The sequence below is a fragment of the Mytilus trossulus genome, chromosome 9 (genome assembly GCF_036588685.1).
Source record: "Mytilus trossulus isolate FHL-02 chromosome 9, PNRI_Mtr1.1.1.hap1, whole genome shotgun sequence".
NCBI classification, from domain to species: domain Eukaryota; kingdom Metazoa; phylum Mollusca; class Bivalvia; order Mytilida; family Mytilidae; genus Mytilus; species Mytilus trossulus.
In genome coordinates this window covers 36,786,409-36,809,124 of record NC_086381.1, presented here as the reverse complement: position 1 = coordinate 36,809,124, position 22,716 = coordinate 36,786,409, and the positions used below count along the sequence as shown (strand labels likewise).

The 22,716-nt window shown below is 31.0% G+C and overlaps 1 protein-coding gene across 1 annotated transcript in view; it reads right to left on the bottom strand.

Annotated features, from left to right (window-relative positions):
* Nucleotides 1–1,504: 1,504 nt before the first annotated feature.
* LOC134684589 (uncharacterized) overlaps nt 1,505–22,716 on the bottom strand; it is an 85,635-nt gene continuing 64,423 nt past the window's right edge. Inside the window, exons 33-52 of the mRNA XM_063543886.1 lie at nt 21,903–22,179; nt 21,054–21,240; nt 20,580–20,791; nt 19,902–20,134; nt 18,660–18,813; nt 15,908–16,086; nt 14,843–14,986; nt 13,044–13,212; nt 11,883–12,024; nt 9,702–9,827; nt 8,502–8,640; nt 7,888–8,035; nt 7,374–7,577; nt 6,400–6,606; nt 5,161–5,943; nt 4,253–4,465; nt 3,908–4,003; nt 3,228–3,559; nt 2,692–2,902; nt 1,505–1,977 (exon numbers count right to left, since the gene is read on the bottom strand). Coding sequence (XP_063399956.1) covers nt 1,691–1,977; nt 2,692–2,902; nt 3,228–3,559; nt 3,908–4,003; nt 4,253–4,465; nt 5,161–5,943; nt 6,400–6,606; nt 7,374–7,577; nt 7,888–8,035; nt 8,502–8,640; nt 9,702–9,827; nt 11,883–12,024; nt 13,044–13,212; nt 14,843–14,986; nt 15,908–16,086; nt 18,660–18,813; nt 19,902–20,134; nt 20,580–20,791; nt 21,054–21,240; nt 21,903–22,179 — 4,443 coding nt within the window. The 3' untranslated portion in view covers nt 1,505–1,690. The remainder of the gene's footprint in view (nt 1,978–2,691; nt 2,903–3,227; nt 3,560–3,907; nt 4,004–4,252; nt 4,466–5,160; nt 5,944–6,399; nt 6,607–7,373; nt 7,578–7,887; nt 8,036–8,501; nt 8,641–9,701; nt 9,828–11,882; nt 12,025–13,043; nt 13,213–14,842; nt 14,987–15,907; nt 16,087–18,659; nt 18,814–19,901; nt 20,135–20,579; nt 20,792–21,053; nt 21,241–21,902; nt 22,180–22,716) is intronic.

Here is a 22,716-nt window from a genome sequence, read left to right as displayed (position 1 = left end):
AAACCAACGGTCTAATCTATATAAACAAAACGAGAAACGAGAAACACGTATATATTACATAAACAAACGACAACTACTGTACATCAGATTCCTGACTTAGGACAGCGGGATTAAACGTTTTAATGGACCCAAACCTTCTCCCTTTTTCTGAAACAATAGCATAACATCATAACATAGAAAAACATACAATAAAATATCAATTGGCAGACTTAACTCATCACAAAACGTATGATTACACAATGAACGAATAAATTTGATCTGCGATATCTGAATACAAATGCACAGTAAATTAATTTCATGTTTGGTGTAATATAATGGAATTATGTAAACCTATCTGTCTATAAAGGTTTATTTTCACCTTGACCTTATTTACAAAGTTCGTTGGGTCTTCCTGGTTAGGTCCGTTTTAGTTGTGTTTGTATGGTTGTGATGTTTGCTTTCAGTTTTGAATGTTGGGTCTTAATCGAAAAATGCCTTTACCAAGTCAGAAATATGACAGTTGTTTTTCGTTCGTTCCGTTCTGTGATATATTCAAAGGTTTGATTTTGCCAGACTTCACTTTTTTGCGTTTTCCTTTGAGTTTGATATTTTTGTTAATATTTTTTCTCAGATACTAGTACTTTAAGCAAAAGGTAAACTATCTAAACATAACTGTCATGCCGGGTTGATATCCCGTTGACCACAATTAATACATCATGGTCTTGATTATTTATTATGGGTACTGACGACGTTGTTTGTCATCTTAATAACGTCTTACAGTATTCTTTTATTTGTCATTATGAATATAGCTTTTAATGTTTAGTCTGTTTTTGGTGATATCCATTAGACGTGACTCTGTACTTATACATCTCGTCTTTGTGTTATTGTTGTATGATAATTTTTTGTATTCTTGCCTTTCATTTTTACTAATGTGCTTTGTCTATATGCCTTTTCTTTGGGATATATGTCGTGGCTCTGTCCTTATAATTTGTTATTGTACTTAGGTACATTTTTGCATCGTTGTCTTATTTTTGTTAATGTGCTTTTTCTATATGCCTTTTTGTCCTTTGTTTGTCTTTAACTGATGTAGCCCTATTTTTGACAGTTTAACCTATCATGTCTGTTTGTTTTATTCACACATCGTTGTCAATAAAATGGAATTTAATGCTACTACCATACACGTGAGAGGTTTAGCTAGCTAAAAAAACAGGTTTGGTCAACCATTTCTACATAAGAAAATGCCTGTACCAAGTAGGGAATATTACAGTCGTTGATGTGTTTCGAGCTTTTGAATTTGCCATTTGCATTGATTTTGGACTTTCCATTTTTAATTTTCCTTGGAGTTCAGTATAATGAATTTTTTCTAATGTAATGATTCAGCAATTAATACTCACAAATTCCATTTTAAGATCTACTGAACTCATTATTGATCATGCTGGTTATTGTATAATTGGAACAATACAAAGGTTGAAATGGGGAGTCATTGGTTCCAGACAAGGTATATAAAGTTCAATGAAACTATAAATTTATAAGTGTAACCAACTTTATTCTAGGTTACACACTTATTCTCATTTCGTTTTAAACATCACAAATTCTCCACTATATCATATTCTACAACACATATTCATACCTTAACATACTAGATTTAAATGACTTTAGTAACTTTCTAATAATGGTTATTTCCGAAATACAATAATTTTTTTTAGCGATTTCAAATATTACTTAAATTTATTCTATGATTGACAACATTAAACATTCCATTAGCATACATCCCGCGAACAGTTATGTAACTTGTTAACCCTTTAATTGATTTGATTTTCGGTGGAATGAAAAATGTAATAAATGTGTTTTTAGTTTCTTGCCACTGTATTATATCAGCACTACCAATAAAAGTTCCGGCAGAAACCTCGTAAAATGTGTCTTTATCTTCGGAAAACAAATCTTTCCATGATATCTGCACTGTACGATTATTAATAGAGACATGCAAAATTGCGGAAACTGCAAAAAAATAAACAATTATAAAGACATAAGGATATACACAAATTCACATCAATACATATATATTACCACGATTTTTATAACTTGAACTTGAACTCTATCAAGTCTGATTTCCCCACCGATTCATGGCTTATTTTTTTCTTAGACCGAAAATTAGGCTATAGGTTTCAGGTTATAGACCATCATACTTAAGTTTGAATAGAATATGATTTGACGATGTTAGCGGATTCTTCACAACTTTATAGTATAGTTATCCACATGCCTATTGCACATTTGCTCTTTATATACTATTGGTTTGCGGGCAATAATTCAATTAACGTTTGATCAAGTTGATCCACAATGTCATAACATACAGGTGAAGTTTGGTTTTAATGTGATTTGCTTAAAAAAAGTAGATTTTCTTGATATTTGGATGATTACCACTCTTTATTTTTTTTGTTATTGAATCAATATGTCATGAACTATGTAATGCAGACCAGATTCGATTTAGATGATAATGGGATTATCTGTCAAAAGTTATGTTCTTAATTATCTTTCAAAGGGGGATTACTTTTGGTTTTCGTATTATACCGTACTACATGACAAAGTATTGTAGCAAATGTCATGAACCATACATTTAACTCATATTGATAAAAGGTTTATTTGCATCAATCAAATGCAAGATTCTTTCAACATAATGGATTTAAACAATTACTAGTATAGTAATCTACTTACTTTTCACCTTAGGCTGCAATGACGAAATAGTAATAGCTGCTTTAACAGGGTCACTTCGGACATACATTTTATTAATGGCTTGAACCGCAACAGTGTAGTTACCGTCGTTCAGGTCAAGTCCAGCCAACACTAAGTATGTAGTGTCTTGTTTTTCAGCTGTTATTGACCGTGTGATTATAGAGTCTTCCTCATTGTCCATTTTAAATGAAACCTGAAATTAAATTTAAGTTGTTTTTGCGTTTATTTTTGAATTTAGAAATTTTTGTTTAAATTCGACTCACAAGACCCGTTAACAGTAATTTGATTGACCAAAAAAAATGATCAAACTGCTATTATCTGATATGCTATAGGTAACACCTAACCAAACATAAACAGGAACTTTGAGACTTGCTGATTTCGCCTTCATGGAATTAACGTTAACAATAAACAAGACGTTCTTAATACAAAAAACAACAAAACAAAAAAGTATATTAGACATACATTTTGTACTACATATTACATTTAAAATAATTGAATGATCATCAATATAAACTAACCAGATAAGAGTCCAGACCAACTATGTCTTTAAAACCTGACCATTTAATTCTCATTGTATGTTTATTCTTTTGAAATCCTTTATAAGCCATATATTCCGTATCTGACAGAGGGATGATATTCACTTGAGCACCAGCACTGACTGGAGGCAGGTTAGATACAGTAACACCATCAGTTGATAGAGATGACTGCAGCCCAGCCTTATTCTTACATCTAATGGTTACATATATCGTCCGCATAAACATGAGATCGTATGGAAACACTTTCGACAATAGTCGTAATTCAACAGGTATTTTCTGAAATGTTTGAAGTTCATTGCCGTATAACTGGTAGCCTGGAAAAGAGAGAAAGTTTACATTAAATTAAATATGAATTTCTTAATTTTAAATGTTGTCAAGTATCGTGTACATTATTCAAACACTCGTTCAATAATGATCACTTGATGAAGTGCTCAATGCACGTTGTTGTTTTCACTACCAAAGTGCAAGCGACAAACCCTTAATTGAAAACATAGATATCAAGCTAATAACATAAGTGTTTTGGTTGCACTGTAATTTATACCCCAACAATGTGTTAAACTTATGTTATTCTCTACACTGAGTTGTTTTCTGACAAGATGGACATTTATTTTCAAAAGATAGACGAAAGCACTGGTGTGATAACCTTGTGGTAAAGAACTTACCAACTGAAAATTCGCAGGATTCTAATCCAGATTCTAAATCGTCTACTTCCCAGTTGGCAGATATTTCAGATTCCGACTGTGCATCTATATCCTCACCTTAAAATTAGAAAAGAACATTTTTGATGTAAAGATACCAATTTAGAAATTATTTGTATTCTATAATTCATATAACAATTAATTAAACTAGGCGGAAAATATCGTATTGATTTTAAATACATGCACTGAATTAATTACTAGCCGTCGTATCCAATTATCAACATGTTGTTAATAAAATACACTTAAACAAAACCTTACTTTTGCGATTTTTTTCAATTTTAGCAATATTTTAAAAGCATGTAAATTTACCTATACCATCATTGACACATGTTATTTCTGGCGGAGTTTTATCTACAAGAAGACTTTCAGCGTGTATCTTTGTCATTAAACCATCAGCGTTCGTAGCTATAACGGTTACGTGAATCGTTGATGTATGAGGTAAAGATACATTATAATTATATGCAAAGTTGCTAAGACCAACACTTTGAAAACCTTGAACCTCTGTACTTCCTTCTGTATATCCTGAAATAAAAGATGACATTTTTAGCATACATTCGATTGTTTCTGCCCTAAGGTCTAGTTGTTGTCTCTCAGACACAATCCCTATTTTCGTTCTCAATTTCATGTACAATTCTTCTCATGTTTGAAAATGAAATACACGTTTCTTCCACTAATTCATATTTTCTCAACACTCAATGATACATGTCCATTATCATTTAACATAGCATTCTGTTTTGTCACGTGTTTGTAACTTAAATTTATCTACACCATACATAGATGAACTTAGCTGTATGTAACACATCCTTTTGGAATTTTGTTTTCAACACATTTCACCTGCGTGATTAATTTGGTTTTCCTACTACTGTTATATCAGCGCCATATATACGTTTACGTAGGCTAAGTTTTCAACACGCATACCAAATATGTACCAAGTTACTTTTGATTGATAACTTGAGAAGAAGATCATAATTGAACATAACTTTGGAACTGTTTGAAGATTTATACCGAATATGCTCAAACGTCTGATCGTGTTCATGATTCCTTGCAGAAAACTTATGGACTTTTTTTTTAATTCATATTGAAGTTGTACAAATTTGTCTTTATTTGCTATATCAAAAGATGTAAGTTGCATTTATTATAAACTTTAAGAACTGTTTCCAATTGTCAAATGTGTTTTATTTCTGTTTTACTAATAAAGACAAAGTATATAAACTTACCTATGGCCCACGTGTAATCAACAATGGGGCTTTCTGGGTCCACGAAATGCCAGGAGGCATGTACTGAAGACCATTGATGAATCGTAACAATATGGTTATATACATGTTTACCAGAGGTTTGATTGCTGTCCGTTTTTAGCATGTTCACCTTTTGAAATTTTACATCATCAAAATAAAGTCCTGTATTTCCAAATAAACTCCCTAAACTAATTGTCATGTTTTGTAAGACTGGTCTAAAATAAAATGTATGGTGATGCCAATGAATATCAAAAGTTTGTGCTGTATGTCTATCCTGCTTGGTATATACCAAAAAAACATGTCGCTCATTTCCAGTTTGAAGGAATCCTTCTTTATTTGCACCATCTATCCCTTCCCAATAAGGGTGTGCTGTAACAAATGTAATGCGATACAGGTGACCTTTCTCAAGACTTGGCACATTCTGAGATATCTCGCCATTCAGAAATACAAACGATCGTCCATCAAAGGCATTGTTTCTGTTTGATTTCAACACTATTACACAGGAATCAGACTTTTTCGTCCAATTTAGCAGTTGAACGTATTCAGCCATATTGCACAAGCTGCTATCATCCGTTATATTCTCCAAAAGAACAGTATTTCCTTCTGAAAGCTCAAAAGATGGATTTGAAGCAAGATTGCCGTCCAAATTTATCATTTTAACTGGAATAGGTTGAGTTATGTCAACGATTACACCATTTGATTTTACAGTTGCAGATTCATGTCCAACAATATCCACTGCATATATCAAACTCTGAATTTTCATTCCTAAAATAATTACCAATCACACAATAAAATAAATGGCATTACAAATCATTTGTGCGAGACTAGCCATAATATAAATATTTATAGCAGTATATGCGTATTGATATTGTTACATAAATGTAAATAATACTTATTGAACATACTGACAAACTTTTTAATACTTTTCAATAGAAATTCAGTTTAATAAATGATGTAACGATTTTTTTTATGAAAATAAGATAATTCTGTCAAAAACCAAAATAATGTTTATTTAAATTTTGTTTCGTTTTGGTTTCAATTTTAAAAATGTATTCTGCTTTTTAAACTGTGAATAATTACTCATCTCATATAGAGAAATTTCGAAATCAAATTACAAAAACATGTATCAGTGACTTTGTTGGTATTATACTTACGGAACAGAGAATTGAAACTATGTATCGTAGCAAATTTTTAACAATACATTCATTTAAATACTTGTACCTGACAAAAGAGAAGTTCCGTTTAATTTTCGAGATACAGATGTTTGGATACCAACATTTTCCCAGGCTCTGATGTTACATAAAGTTAGCTCTGAAACCGTCTGCACACACCACATATAATGAGTAATGACGGAATCTAGGTCAGAAAAACCATGCCAAGATGCGCTTACTACTTGAGGATCATCTTGATAATCACAATCATAAATACCTATTAAATGCACAAGATAGTTACTAGGTAAAACTAGACATTTTTATCTTATATATCACGAACAATACGTTGTCAAAAGACACAGACTTAAACAATATATATTTATGGCAAAAATCATTACTTGGATTGCCTATAAATTGAAATGTTAAAATCTTATACTTATTATGTATACCTACATAATACCTACACAATGAACACAAGAGGAGGTATTAGAAAATCACAAAATCGTATTTGTCTCCTTTGATTTTAACATATGAGCATTAACGTGCGATTGTTTTAATCTCTCATTTTATATTAGATTCAAAAACGTCTCAAAATTCTGCCAAATGTTCCAGTAAAGGATTTGTGTTATACAATTAATTAAACAGGAACATAACGATGATCATCTTAAATAAATATTTTGTACCAACATAAAATTACATTCTGTATCAAATATTTACATCTTGCATCTAACAATTGAATGGTTTTGTGCATTTTTCTATCAAGATAGGAAGAGACCTTCAATCGTTTAAAATTGCTATTTTACAAAAAAGACAAAAGAATGATAAACTGGTTTTAAACTTGTATTTTAAATACAATTCACATGAATCAGCAACAGCTCTTGTTTCAATAGGTGTTCAACTGTAATAGGAAGGTCCAAAGCTACATTTATGACAACAAATTAACAATAACTTTATACAAAAAACATAAATAGAACCCCCGTAAAATGTTATAAGACCGACACCTATCGTATATGAAAAATAAAATGAATACTCCTCAAGTCAAACCTGTTCCATCCTTTACACTTCCTGTGGATGGCGGTACAATGTCAACTGTTATCCCATCAGATGTTACTGTTGAATGTATTCCTGAAAAGCTGTAAGCTACAACATTACTGTAGAAAACAATGCCCGGTGTTAGAGGTATACGACTGACATTGTATGATGTGACTGTTCCAGGTAAATCTATGTTGGCTATATGCTCATCATAACCTAAATAAAAACATGTAAAATGTTAATAAATATCAAATATCCAAATAAAATTACGAAAACCAGATGTTTCACACATGTATCAAATAAACTCATCATAGATACCAGGACTAAAGTTAGTAAATACGCCAGACGCGCGTTTCGTACATCAACATATTATCAGAAAAGTTAATGTAAATACTCAAAGTTTGAATAGCATCTATGTGTTATGCCATCGAAAAGTAAATTGAAAAACATTTACGAAAGGAACGACTGAAGTTTAGTTCACAATAATTACATTTCAATATTTGTAAAATTTGATTTTAGTATTTACCGCCTGGAAATGTACTGAGATAAATGTTAAATCGTTCAATTATTTCATCTGCATCAATGAATATATTGCTCCACTTGATTGCAAAGGGAAATCCTGGTCTTATGAAATCAATATCCTTCTTCCAATGTCCAGGTCTTTGTTCACATACCTTAAAGTATAAACAATATTGTTTATTGTTAGTCCACATTTACATTTTAATTCACTTAACATCCGGGTTTTCATGCACAATTTCATACTGTATATATGATTCAGAGAACCATATTGAAAACACATATCCTGTTTTAGTGATATTGGAAATGAGACCCGTTAAGAATTAAGAACAGTAGTCAATTGAAATTCAAATCTCATAAATAAATAATGGAGACTAATCAACGAAAGAAGCAAAAACTCCAGTCAACTTTAAAAGGTACGAGAACGGGTGCGTGTACAGAGTTAATATCTTCTGCTTTGAATGCATCACCTGCCATTTTTTATACATATATTATGAATATGTCTCATACAAGTATACTGTCGTCTGAAAGTGTTTGTTTTATAATCCCGTTTCGGAAACTTTTTTAAAAAGGCAGCTACAATTACACGAATGAAAATAAAACTACAGATACTTATCAACTTACTGTAGATCCTTTTAATTTCGATATAGCTAATGGTCTCGACAAAATAGTCACTCCATTTGTTTTGAATACTGCATATGTATTATCACTATACCATGCTCGAACGTAAAATGAGTAGGCGACAAATTCCCTCAGTGGTTTTCTGCCTACATGTAGAATAGAAAAGAAAGTAAGATATTAAATGTTTCGTGTAGCTTTTAATTAAAAAAAACCTAGTTACAATGTTAAAGATAATTTAACCGCATTGATAACTGTGCAATGATGTTAAACTATTTATCGTAATTGCAGTTACGGTGATCCCAACCAGGCGGAGCCCAAAACAGGTAAAATAGTCTTTTTGTAATTTCTCCGTGTACACGCATTGTTTTAAAGAATTACTCAGCCGCTAGGTATTGTTGTATGTGTGTGTTCTTAATATCATATGTGACTCTGTTACCGAAATAATTGCAACTGTCAAATACGTGAAAATGTCCTTTGTTTTATTTTTATAGTTGATTTGTTGCCCTCGAATTTTGGGTGTGTTATCCGGATTTGTTTCCTCTCAATCGATTTATGACTTTTGTACACCGGTTTACTGCTGTTGCCTGTGAATAAAAGAGTCTTTCCATTCTTTTTTTCTAATGGCGAATGGGATTTTTTGCTTTAGGTTGTAATTTACCCTTCTTGAGTAGAAACGTACCATCTGCCCAAGCCTAAATCTTTATCAAATTTCAATTGATATGACACTATAGAGGTTTTTACCATTTGGAGATTTCACCAATTAACCAATCACTAGCAGACGTATATCAAATTCTCCTCCAACAGTGTTATGGGAAAGAATATCTCCATCATGAACTACCTTAATCTCAAATTTTCCAAAAAGAAACTTTGTTGTTTATCCAATAAGTCAATAATGAGAGTTTGAAATTAAAACTAGATGTGCCATTTTTAACTCTTTGACATGTACCACTAAGCGTGGGTTAAGAATGGATGGAACATACATTGCATGAGATGGTAATCTCCAAGTCTTTATCTGATTGGTGATCTAGCGATTTCGTTTATTTTCCCTTCACTGTTTGTCTGTTTTATATATAAATTAATGTAATATTTGAAATCTAAAGACAAATCATGTGTCTAGTAAAAGTACAAAAAAATAGCGTGTTTTACTCTGCCCTTAGTAATTTCAAACGGCATCACAACAAAGATATGAACAAATGTATAAACTTGCCTCTTTCAATACTCAGAAACGCCTGATTTGTTTGTCCAGCATGTCTCCAAATGACATCGTTATCATTGTCAAAAACACCTTCTGGTTCATCATTTGCAGATAGTCCTACACTCCATTCGTACCTGTGAAAACAATTTTATAAGTGGCTAACCTCTTAAATTATTATTTATACAACCTTTCGTTAATTTAAAAAAAGAGCAACACTTCAACTATGACCGACGAAAGTGCCATTTAGGTCAGGTTAAAATAAAATTTGTTTACATTTACAGTTTGAATGACGAGAAGATTTTTAAATATCGAATTCGTATTTTTAATTACGTTGACGCCTGGACTGATGCGGGTGTGTCTATTCTGTGAGAAACTTAGCATCATGTATTCGGGTTTAGTTTTCTGTAATTAGTAAATACTTCAGTTTCATTATGTATATCTCTTTTACATATTCATTTGTTAAAATTTACTGTTTGCAGTAGCATTAAGTGTTCTATATAATAAGGATGTTCTAATCCCGTGCATAAAAACAATGTCGTATTTGGCAAAACCTTTTCATCTTTTGATCTTCAGTGCTGTACAACTTTGTTCCTTTTTCACTTTCGATCTTTTATATCTGGGCGTTATGTATCCGGGTTTAGTTTTCTGTAATTAGTTAACACTTCAGTTTCTTTATGTATATCTCTTTCATATTCATTTGATAAAATTTACTGCTTGCAATAGCATGAATTGTTCTATATAATAAGAATGTTCTTATCCCGGGCATAACAACAATGTCGTATTTCGCGAAACCTTTTCAACTTTTGATCTTCAGTGCTGTACAACTTTGTACGTTTTTCACTTTCGATCTTTTATATCTGGGCGTCACTGGTGAGTCTTGTGTGGACAAGGCGCGTTTTTGGCGTATTGAATTTTTAACCTGATGCTTTTTGTTATCTATTAATCATGTTTTTCTTTGTCTAATATGTTCTCCTATTTATTTGTATTGTAGTCCTGTAATATTATGTTGTCATTTCAATGTTATATTTAACTTTGCCATTTAAGTGCGAGGTTTGGCATGCCACAAAACCAGGTTCAACCCACCACTTTTATTCCCCTTTAAAAGTGTTCTGTACCAAGTCAGGAAGATGGCCATTGTTATATTATTGTTCGTTTCTGTGTGTGTTTCATTTTAACGTTGAGTCGTTTGTGTTTTCTCTTATTTCTGTGATATTGAGATAAGACGTGGCACGGTACTTGTCTATCCCAAATTCATGTATTTGGTTTTCATGTTATATTTGTTATTCTCGTGGTGTTTTGTCTGATGCTTGGTCCGTTTCGGTGTTGTGTCATTGTTCTCCTCTTATATTTAATGCGTTTCCCTCGGTTTTGGTTTGTTACCCCGATTTTGTTTTTTGTCCATGGATTTATGAGTTTTGAACAGCGGTATACTACTGTTTCCTTTATTTGTGGCAAGTCTTTTTCGTAAACTTCTTTAGAACTTGTTTAATAACAATTTCCATCCTTGTTATGTATTTTCCATTCTATTTCTTAAATATCAAATTTTCTAAGTTTGAATTATACAAATATTAAGATTACTTTGTTCTATAAGTAATAGCGTTTTAGTATTTTCTACAGAAGATAATTGGCTTATACTTAGGTGCATGATAGATTTCGAAGAAATGACATTTCAAATACTAAATGTTCGATGTCATAGTAGCCTTCCCGAAAAACACATATTAAAATAAAATATATTGCAAGGATCTAGTTCATCAAATATGATTCTGTGTTGTTTCATGTTTGAACGACATATGTACCTATACAACGCGAATTTGTCTTTACTACTGAATGTTTCAATTTATGCTCCTGTGATTTTCATGTAACTTTTTTTAACCTGATTGTTTTCTTTTACAACAAATAACACGTACACTTGTCAAACAAAATCTTTTTATATTCCTATACTTATATTTGTTAAATCCTTTCCACTGCAATGTCAAGTTATGTCCGGATTCCAGGATGAAATGAACAAATGGAAACAGATTTATTGTTTTTCTAATTTTTATATCAGTTCATAGAGTAGGAAGTGTCTGAATCAATCAGAATAAAGAAAAATCCTTTATCAGCATGCTGTCATTTCATTTTAACAACTCCAGTTGTAACAAAGAAACTTTCATAAGAAACAACATGTTTGAGCTATAAGAGCTACTTACCATAGTGGAGGCAATCCTTGAACTTGAATTACTTGCCACTTTGCCATCAGTTCAAATACTGAAGGGGTGTACTGAATATCATACAGAGGAACATCGTGCAAATTAGTTACATCATAAACTCCAATAACATTGTTTGGATTATCTTAAATAGATATAAACAAATTAACGAAGCAAATACTAAAAACAAACCAGCAAAAATTATTAAAAAAAAAAAACCCGTTGTACAAATCTACAAAAATTTGGCGATTCGATATATCCGATGTTCTGCATAAATGCAAGTATTCTTTGATAGTTACCTTACCTCATTTATCATTTCGTTCATTATCTTTATTGCTTAATTAAAATCTTTGAGTCGAGCCTTTTTCAAGTGATATTTATCGTTGTTTATAATATTTCACCCTTACATCACTCTACCACATAGGGAGATAATGGTTTAAGCCGTGATATTATGTACACGTATGTTCAAATCCTAGATTATATTGTCAAGTGGTTGTCTTGATTGCTGACCACAAAAAGAGTTTTTTTCTCATAATTTTTAAAGCTAAAATCTTGTCTTTTGGTTTCTCGTTTCAATTGCTCCTCAATAAATTTCAATCTTTGTACACTTTGTAATCTGCTGTACGCTATCGGTTATGTTTATTGTACATTTAACAGTGAAGCGTAAAAATTAATTCTTAAGTAGTTATATATAGTTGTCTTATTGGAAATTTAACCGCATTATCTTAATTTTATTCGAACGTGTCATTGGTTCATCTGTAATTTCTGCGTCTTAGAAAAGTATGCTTATCCTTGTCCATGTATTACTATTCATCTGGATTGTTGTGGATTATATGTTTTCTAAACTTATGAAAGGAACATTTAAACAAAAAAATAAAACAACAAAAAAAACACACAAAAGCAAACAACGTTTAAAGAACGAGCAAGTTTATGCTTCATGGAATGAATATTGTTGACAACAGTTTAGTTGCTTTCATCCTTATCTTTCGTTCTTTCGATGGGAAGTATCACATTAGCAATAACTTACCAATACCCTGTAACTAGATTATAGATTAACTTCTTTAGTCAAAGTCAAAATCGATATGTTTCTTTGTATCAATAACTACTGTATGCAGATGAACATATATCTTATTATACATGCAATGACAAAAAATGTATTCATACCCTTTGAAACGTCATGACACTGTTTGTCTTCAAGTGCACAGCGGCCATCTTGTGTAGAACAGACACAATGGCCTAAACAAGTTTTAGCAGTGCATCGGCGAACTAACTCTAATAAACCACCGGGTACCAATCTGAACTGTGAGTGAATCATTGGACTAGACAATCCAACCTGTACAAGATAATGACCTTTTAATTCCCGGATTTTGCGAGGTTTGCGTATGTATTTTGTAAAAGTTTTATGGATCAACTTCTGGCACTGTTTTTTTATTTTTTTAAATATAGTATTGTGCATTTTCTTTGTCATTGATGTATAGTATTACCTTGGTATATCATTATTTTATTCTTTTTCTAAGACCCGCTTCTGCAATGAGTATATTGATGGTGTATTTATTCCGAAAAGAGCTTTTAATAACTGTAAATCAAGTTATTATAGCAGTCCAGCCGACTATAATGATTCGTCCTACTAAAATCATGTAAAGTATTTGAACGAAGATTGAGATTGTACAATTTATTCATCCTTATACGACATTCAAAATCAGTTTCTGTTAGATTCATCAAATTGGGCTGGCGCAAAATAATCGTCTTCACAGACTGTGCCCTAAACCAGTACACTACAGCTCACCTGAAGAATTAGTATTACAGCCTTAGAAAGGTGTCATTACATATTCAAAAACTATATTTTACAAAAGCAACTTAATTTCATCAAAACCAAAATAAAACTTGAATTATTTACTGATTAATAGTAGAAAGCAAAGTAGTGGTTACTTTCTTAAACCTTAGTTCATGTCAAAGAAGGAAACCGTTTACTATGTATACATACATGACTTGAAATTTAGGCCTTACGTGTGCTTGTAATACCTGAATCCAAAAATTCTTCGACATTCATACAGTGTTACTTACTTTTCTATGACTAAAATTAGAGCTTCACGTGTGTTATTTCATTAAAATGCCCCTCAGCATTAGACAAATAAAGTCAATAATAAATACAAGTTGGTAAGGTTGATAAAATTGCACCTATTTTATGACTGCAAATAAAACCTGCTTTGCAATAAGTTATTTTTCACATATCTGGCAGTCTTTAAGATTAACGTTCAAATTGAAAGACGAAAGTTCGCCCAGTTTATTATTTGAAAGATTAAATACTCTTACATTAACAAAGTAAACTATTACAAATAGTACGTTTTGTTTTACCAACACAGTTTATTTATGTGAAGAATTTTAATAACTAAGTGAAATCAGCTTACACGAATTGTGTTAAAACGCTGTGTCAATGTGTCAGTGACGGATGACTTAAAGGCTTTAATAAGGAGATTTGGTAGGTCATTCAAAACCATAAAATTGTCACAAATTGATTACAGAGCAGTTCTATTAGAAATAAAACATAAAAACTATACAGTTAACATATTAAGAATAATTACATTTTCGAGGATGAAATTTTCAAAAATCATGGTCAAAGGTTTAAAACAATCACCTCCAACAACCATAAAAAAAAAAGCATGATTATGACAAATAGGATTTCTTTGATATTAATCTTGTACAGAAGTAAACATTAATGCATTAAATCTACCTTTTAATCTTTGAAAGGCGGAATGTCAAATAAGGATTACACATTAGCAAATATGTCATGTTTAGAAAACGTTAAAACAAGACAAAATGTCCTGGAATTAATATCATAGATATAAAAAGACACTTTACGAATAATTTACAAACTTCATAGTATAAAAAGTCTGGAAAACTATTGTCGTGTGCATTACATGTAGTGTGATTTGTACTAATGTGTACAAATTTGTTACACATACCTTATTAACAGCCCAAACGCTGACATAAATATGTTCAAAAGCACTAAGGCTGACTGTTTCAATAGAAAATGTTTGAACAAAACCTTCATCCCCTTTGTCAATTCCAGATTCATTGTGAAGAAAAACTTCAGGAGACCCTCTAACCTGCAATATATAGTTCTATAATTAATAGGATATGGAGAAAACTACTTCTTTATACCGATAAACACATATATATTTATTGGAAGATATACAAGAACATCTTTACAACAGAGAATTTGTCAAATTTGCAAGGATGGAATTGAAGATGAGTTCCATTTCCTCATTGAATGTAAAGCGTTAGAACTTAATAGAAATGTACTCTTTTGTAACTTAAGTTATATAGTTCCATCTTTTGTTAATATGTCTGAACAAGATAAGTTAAGTTTCTTTTGAAAAGTAATGATATGGACAATAGTACTGTATGTGTAGCTGGAATAAGCGATATGTATGATTTGCACATTCATGTAAAGCAAAAATAATATTGCTAAGAACTTTTATAGTGTTAAAGCTTATTGTAATAGCTTGAATTAATAATATAGTATGACTAACATCTTCACGCAATGTGGATAAACAATATGTATCTCTTATCATTGAGAAAATATGTGTTTTTGTTTGTTTGTTTTTTTGTTTTATTTTTGTATTTGTATTTTGTAAATGTCAGCTGGTATCGATTTGCTTTGATTTCATATATTTTGGTTAGTTGGCCTTATATTTGTTACACAACTAAGGTATAAAACATAGAAAATAAATTATCAGTACAAACAACCTCTTGACATTTATTAATAATGTAGGAGCGTAAATGAATCTAATTAATTATAATAAAAGGATAATCAAAATATTTCTTGAAATGTATTGCTGGGATTGATAATTTTTAGATATGTCAGTATTGCCGCCATTGAATTAGTTTGCATATTATAACTCTGATTTATGACATCAAAACTCTACTTGTTATCTATGTTCTCCGTAATATCTACAAGAATAATTGATGAGTACGTGTATGTCATGACAATACATTAACATATGGAACAATTAAATTATTTATACCTTATTGATATCACTTTGCATATATTTACTGCCAACGTTCACCAAATATTTTTCTATACCAGTATGCAAGTCAGTGAAGCCCAACCAGGACAGCCACAATTTATACTCTGACCATATCATCCAGCCATTGATCATTCGACCAAGCTTTGAAACATGGTCCGTATTGATAGCAAACATACCTAAATTTACATACAGAAAATATGTACTCAGTCACAACAAACAATTCACTGGTACGCGATTGTGATTATTATCCAATATAGTCTGTACAGTCTGCATGGGATGCCAAGCTAACTTGTATCAGTCTATCAAGAAGTGCGTGATTTATACTTTTAATGATAGCCTTGGCAGGGCACTTATAGTTTTATTAAATAAGCTGTAAATAACATTTTTATCATAATATAGTGGTGAACGCTATTGCCGCAATAGTTCTGTGTACATTTCTTATCGTGATACTGTATTTGCAACTTGTGCTGTGTACATTTTTATTGTGATACAAGTGGTGAACATTAGCTGCATACATTTTTACCGTGATATCGTGTTGATTCTTATTACCGCAATTGTGATGTGTACATTATATTTTTAACTCATTATCGTCGTAATATTTTAAGACTTTAAAAATATTTCTTTTAGTCGTACATATTTTTAATGTAAATATAAAGATATCCGCAATCTCGGTGTGTAAATTAAATTGCTCATCCGATAAGTGGAGTGCTCCGATTTAACGGAGGTGAATACCTGTACAGAACAGAACAGATATGACTATTTATCGTACCCAGTGTTTGATGGAGGGGAAGGAAACTATAAATTATTTAATGAGAATTTTTGTAGATCCAAAAACACATTTATAACTTATATACATAGGCTTATTTTCTTTCTGTGGATAGCACCATTATTGAAATTCTCTATAAACAACCGAAAATTTAGAAAAAAGTAATGCATTAAAAGATATGAAAATGGAAAAATCCTGGATTTGATGGTTTTACGATTTATTTATAGATTTGTTTGACACCGTATTGAATCTTTCAAAGAGTATTTCAAGAAGGCAAATTCCGAAGTTATATGAAAATAAGGAGTTATCACCTGTTGATCAGCAGATGTTTAACTTAGTTATTTATAACAACACTGGCGACTTATTCCACTTCTGAATGTAGACTATAAAATAACTTCAACATGTACATCAAAAAGTTCTTGATCACCTGATAAGTGAAACTCAGGAGAATGAAAGAATGTTGTTTAAATGAGAACATGAATTATATTTTTAGTGATACTATTTCAAATTTGAATCATGATTCACACTGGTTTTATAAAGGTATACATATTGGTAAATGTACACGTCCTATATATAATCTATTAAAAAGGAAGACATTCCATGTTTGATTGTTTTATTATAGTTTGAGAAGATTTCGATTCTATAGTGTGGAACTGTATAAACTAGACTTAAACATTTCTTGGATTTGGTGACACAATAATTAAATGATTTACAACCTCCTTTCATAATATCAAAAAAATATGGTACCCGTCAGATTTTGTCTAAAATAGTGAGAACTATGGCAAGGGAATTCGTTATCTTCTCACATTTTTATCTCATATTTTGAACTGCTTAGGGCATCTTTGAAATATGACAACAACAATAGTTGTGAACATCAAAATTTTTGAGTGTATAATCAGTCAGTACGCATATGAATTTGGGCCTTAGAGATAGTGATTTGAATCAGAAATACCCGTTTTGAAATTCATGTTCCCTAATCAAATGAAAAAAAGCTCAAACAAATCAAACGAATCGATCACAATTGTTGTATTCCTGACTTGGTACAGACATTGTCTTACGTACAAAAGGTGGATTAAGTCTGGATTTATAGCTAGATACAAATGTAACCCTCTCACTTGTATTACAATAGCATACAATAATAAATGAAGGTATTTCATTACTACTTTTAGTGTAGAAAACAAGAGGACAAACGATAAATTTTGTGCAAACGCATTAAATCTTATGTAAATTTAAAAACATATCAAATGATTTCAGATACACCATAGCATGGCTAAAGTAAAGATTAATGATATGATCATAAATATTTTCTGAGATACGGCTTAACACGTGAAACCCTTCGTCTTTTTAATTTTTACAAAAAACTCAATAACTCTAAAATAAAATTATTAATCATCACCAAAAAGATCGTCAACAATGATGTTTAAAGTAATATAACTACATTAAGAAGTGTGAAAATTTTTAAACAATAATCAATAATCATAAATCGTTTTTAAGATACGGCGCAGCATGTGAAATGCCCCCCTTTTTTTTTTTACCAAAAAACTCAATAACTCTAGAATAAAAGTTTGAACCATCACCAAAAGGTAAACATATCTTTAGATTTATATAACTAAGAAGTGTGTCAAGTTTTAAGCAATAATAATAAACAATTTTTGAGACACGACGCGACATGTGAAAAAAAAACACCCGCCTGATTTAGTTACAAGTGTCTTAAAAAGTTTTAATCTTATTTTCATAAGAAACAACTATGTTAAGTTTCATAAAATTTGGATAAGTTGTCCTCAAGTTACAGTGCGACATGTGAACGCCAGACAGACAGACGGATCGACAAACAGACGGACGCCGGACATTTGTTTACCATATACGGGGGTATAAAAACTATAAGAACTTACTATGACACAGTACTGACGTCTGCACATTATATACATAATCTTATTACGCTGTAACTTCTATGTTTCTTAATCAAAAGAAAATGCTATTAACCTGGAGTAGGGGGTGAACTGTCAACTAAAATAGGGTCCGACTTGGATTCTGTGCACAGTTTTGCTCTGTTGCAGGCAATCAGGTGAACAGTGTATTTAACGCCATCATGAAGATCAAGTCTTGAAAACGTATATTCTCGTACTATACCATTCAACTGGAGAATAAGGATCCATCAGTTATTAGATGATATAAATTTTATAAATAATATAATAGATATAGGAAGATGTGGTGTGAGTGCCAGTGTGTTATCTATCATAAATTACATTTTCTCTTTGAAACTTCATGTTTACACTATTTGATGCATATATGCTATCTATACTGACATTTCACATGAACATGCTGATAAGGTTTATCAGTCCAGTTTAAATCTCACAAGTACACATCTGGATGATGTGATAAAATATTTGCAATGTCCAGCCTCAAATATGTATCCATACCTCAAATATATGTTACGTGGCGGCACAACACCTAAGGCTATGTCCTTTTGCAAAGTCTCAAACGTGTGTGTACATTTCTCATACATGTATGACGTGACGTCTTTATAGTTGGTGGAAATGATTTAGTACTTTTATGTTTTGAATAGTTGTCGAAAGTAGGCTTGCTTAAAGTTTCGTTTTGTTGTGTAAATAAACATATATCAATATGGTTATGATATACTAAAATTAACTACTTGGATGGAGATGATAACAAGTATTATTCTTAGTACGTATATTTGTAATATCTTTTTTGTGTTGTGTCTTAAGTTGTAGAACATTTTTTGTATTGATTATTTACAGTAAAGGGCGTTGAGCAAACACCAGTAAGTCAAGAAATCAACAGTGAACAATTAAACCCTGCACATATTTTCATGGGACCTACATTTATAATTTTTCTCTGGTGGACAACGAATGATGATATACATTTATTTATGCCTTTCTCGTCTTATATTCATGGTTTTGATATGTTTAACTTATTTAAAGTTAGGTATTCGATTCAGGTTTGAAAAATAGCAAATGTTTTTTCACGGTATAATCAGACAACTCATTATATTATTCGAGTTGCAATGGCACAAAAATAGACTAAAATATGCAAGTTGCACCACTTTGTTCCAAATTATACTTTATACACTTAAATGCGCTTTTTCGAAATGCTACTATTCCTCTAGTTAGAAAATAGATGATGTTTAACATGTTTAAATAAAACTATTCAACGTAATATAATTTTGAAAATATCTCAAATGATATTACAATTAAAGTAGTGTACCTGAATAGCTGAAGAACTGAAATTTCCACCGATATGACAACCAACTGAAATATATTGACGTTCAATAAATGAATCCTTATCTTGAACCTTCCATTTCACTTTAAAAGTACTTCTGAATACTATTGAATCCTTATAAAAAGATCCAAAATTCTGATCCAAAAACGGGTTTTCAAAGAATATCGGCGGTGTTACATCAACAATGAAGCCATTAGATGATGCTTCGGAATATAAACCTGTAATAAAACAATAATATTAACATAAACACAAATGTAAGAAGTGTTTACATCAGTGTCATCTTTTAAACTTATATCCTAATCAAAATAGTTTGATTTTTTAAAAGCTCTACTTTCAATCAACGATATATCATATTTAGATTATTTTCGACTTTAGCTATTGAATATTCTTTTAAAATCTGAATTAGAAAAACTGAAATTTAAATGAAAATGTAGAGGTTCAGTGTATCGAAGAATTCAAACTGTACCACAAACACATGTTTTTGTTTTGGCTCAGTGGTATATTTAAAGGGAAAATTACTTGCATGAGTACAGTCGTAAAAGCCAGGTTAGCTCATCAAAAGTCAATATTGTAAAGTATCATTTTTGAACATTCTAATAATTGGATAACTGTCATTTACAAGGACAATGTGATTACACATATTACTTTTTAACTTTCAATTACCTGCTTTATTATATACTCTCACTGTTACAAATATTCTCTTTTGCAGTGGAAGATATGGAGTAAGATTCACATGTACAATAGGGTTGGTAATTGGTATATCTGTCGATGGGACAATGTCACCGGAACCAGATTTTGTTCCAGCCCTCCATGATAAATAATCTATTCCAGACTGTGGATCAGTGAACCCATACCATTGGCAAGCAATATAATTCCTCAAATAAATAAATGAAAATAGAAGTAATAGGTCGTTTGTTAGCACTGTTATAATGGCATGGCTTTTTTTTAATATCTATTCAAAAGATGCAAAAATATATTATTTATGTTCTTCAACAATTGCTTATTGTCTCTTATTGTCCTGATAATCATTTAACATTTATTTTTAAACTTTTTTTTCTGTCAAAAACTAAAAACTATTTGTGTTCTGCCTGTAATAACTCAATTACAAAAAAATCCCAAAACCAAACAAAATACCACCTTAATGCTTGATAGTGCGTATCGTCTTTTCCAATCCCGTCTTGGACAATTCCTACAGTAGGAGGAGTATCATCAAGAATAACCCCGTCTGAAGTCACCGATGTGCATAAATCAGCAGTATTACAGGCAGTGACAGTTGTGAAATAATTTAATCCATTTGTCAAATGAATATTTTGCAGAGTAAATTCTGAAAAAAATACTTTTAAATTTCAAAAATTGATACAAATAATAAAAAAAACATAGTTACAGTATAAAACTTGATAATCACTTTTTAACTTACTTTTACTCTATATATTCTGTTTACACATTTGTATTACTTAAATTAATCTTTCCGTTGTATTTCTGAGGATAATTCTAGTTAATGCATTCTTGATGTCTTACATGTATATTAATAAATGATATACTATGCACATGTGGAAGCAATCACCCAAAACCACAAAACTAAACATGACACCTTTTCCTTTGGTTATATGTTCACTTTTTCTTTTTATGTTTATCCTTTAATGTGGTTTAATGAGTTTATTCATTATATATGATACGAGATCCTAACTTTGTACAAATATATCATAAAACTTTCGAACATTTAGAAATGCAATAAAAGTGCAAAATTGTCTATAGAACATTGAAACCCACATTTCTGTACGATGAATTATATTTACATTTCCCAAAGTACTATTTCATTTGATTGAAAATCAATCTACTATGTTTTTATTATGTTATATCATTATATATGGGTTCAACGTTCTCTTTACAGTCATTTAAATATGATTTACTAGCTGAATATTATATCAAGTAGATATTGTTCATTCAATCTGACTTCATAGGAAATATAGTAATAAACATAATAACCGTATATAACCCCAACAGCTATTTCATTTAAAACATTCTGACAATGAGGACATGTTCCAATGCTGATATAATACATTTTGATAAGAGAATGTGGATCATGGAAGCCCTCCCAGTAACTGTAAAGTGTCTTGGAATCAACTTGATAATCTATGTCTCTCATGGAGTCCGTTGCATTCTGGTGGTATCCATCATATACGTATCCCGCTATGGGTGCTGATTGGTCCACTCTATATGCCAATGATGACGCTGATATCATGAGATGGGCTCGATTTACTGCCTATTTGAAATGAGATTGACATGTGATACACATTTAATATTTTTTTTTTATTCCTAACATTATTTTATTTGTAAACTAAAAGGAATTTTTTTGCAAACTTCAACGCCAGTCAAAATGTTTGTTTGTTTTTTCACAATTGGCTGTCAATATAATGGATTTTATGTGAAAGTCATACCAGTAAGAGGTTTAGTTAGATATAAAACCAAGTTTGATCCACCATTTTTTACATAAGAATATGACCGTACCCTGTCAGAAATATGACAGTTGTTATCCATTCTTTTGATGAGTTTGAGCGTTTGATTTTGCCATTTGATTAAGGAATTTCCGTTTTGATTTTTCCTCGTAGTTCAGTATTTTTGCGATTTTAGTTTTTTCATCAGTATGTACTGTATTTATATATATATATTTATTAAAGGTATGACCCAAAGCGATGAAAAAAAGGTTGAATGAAAAGAAATAAAAGATAACAATTCTAAAAGCAATACGAATATGAAAACATACATTTACTCATATGAAAACATTGACAAAGAAATGAAA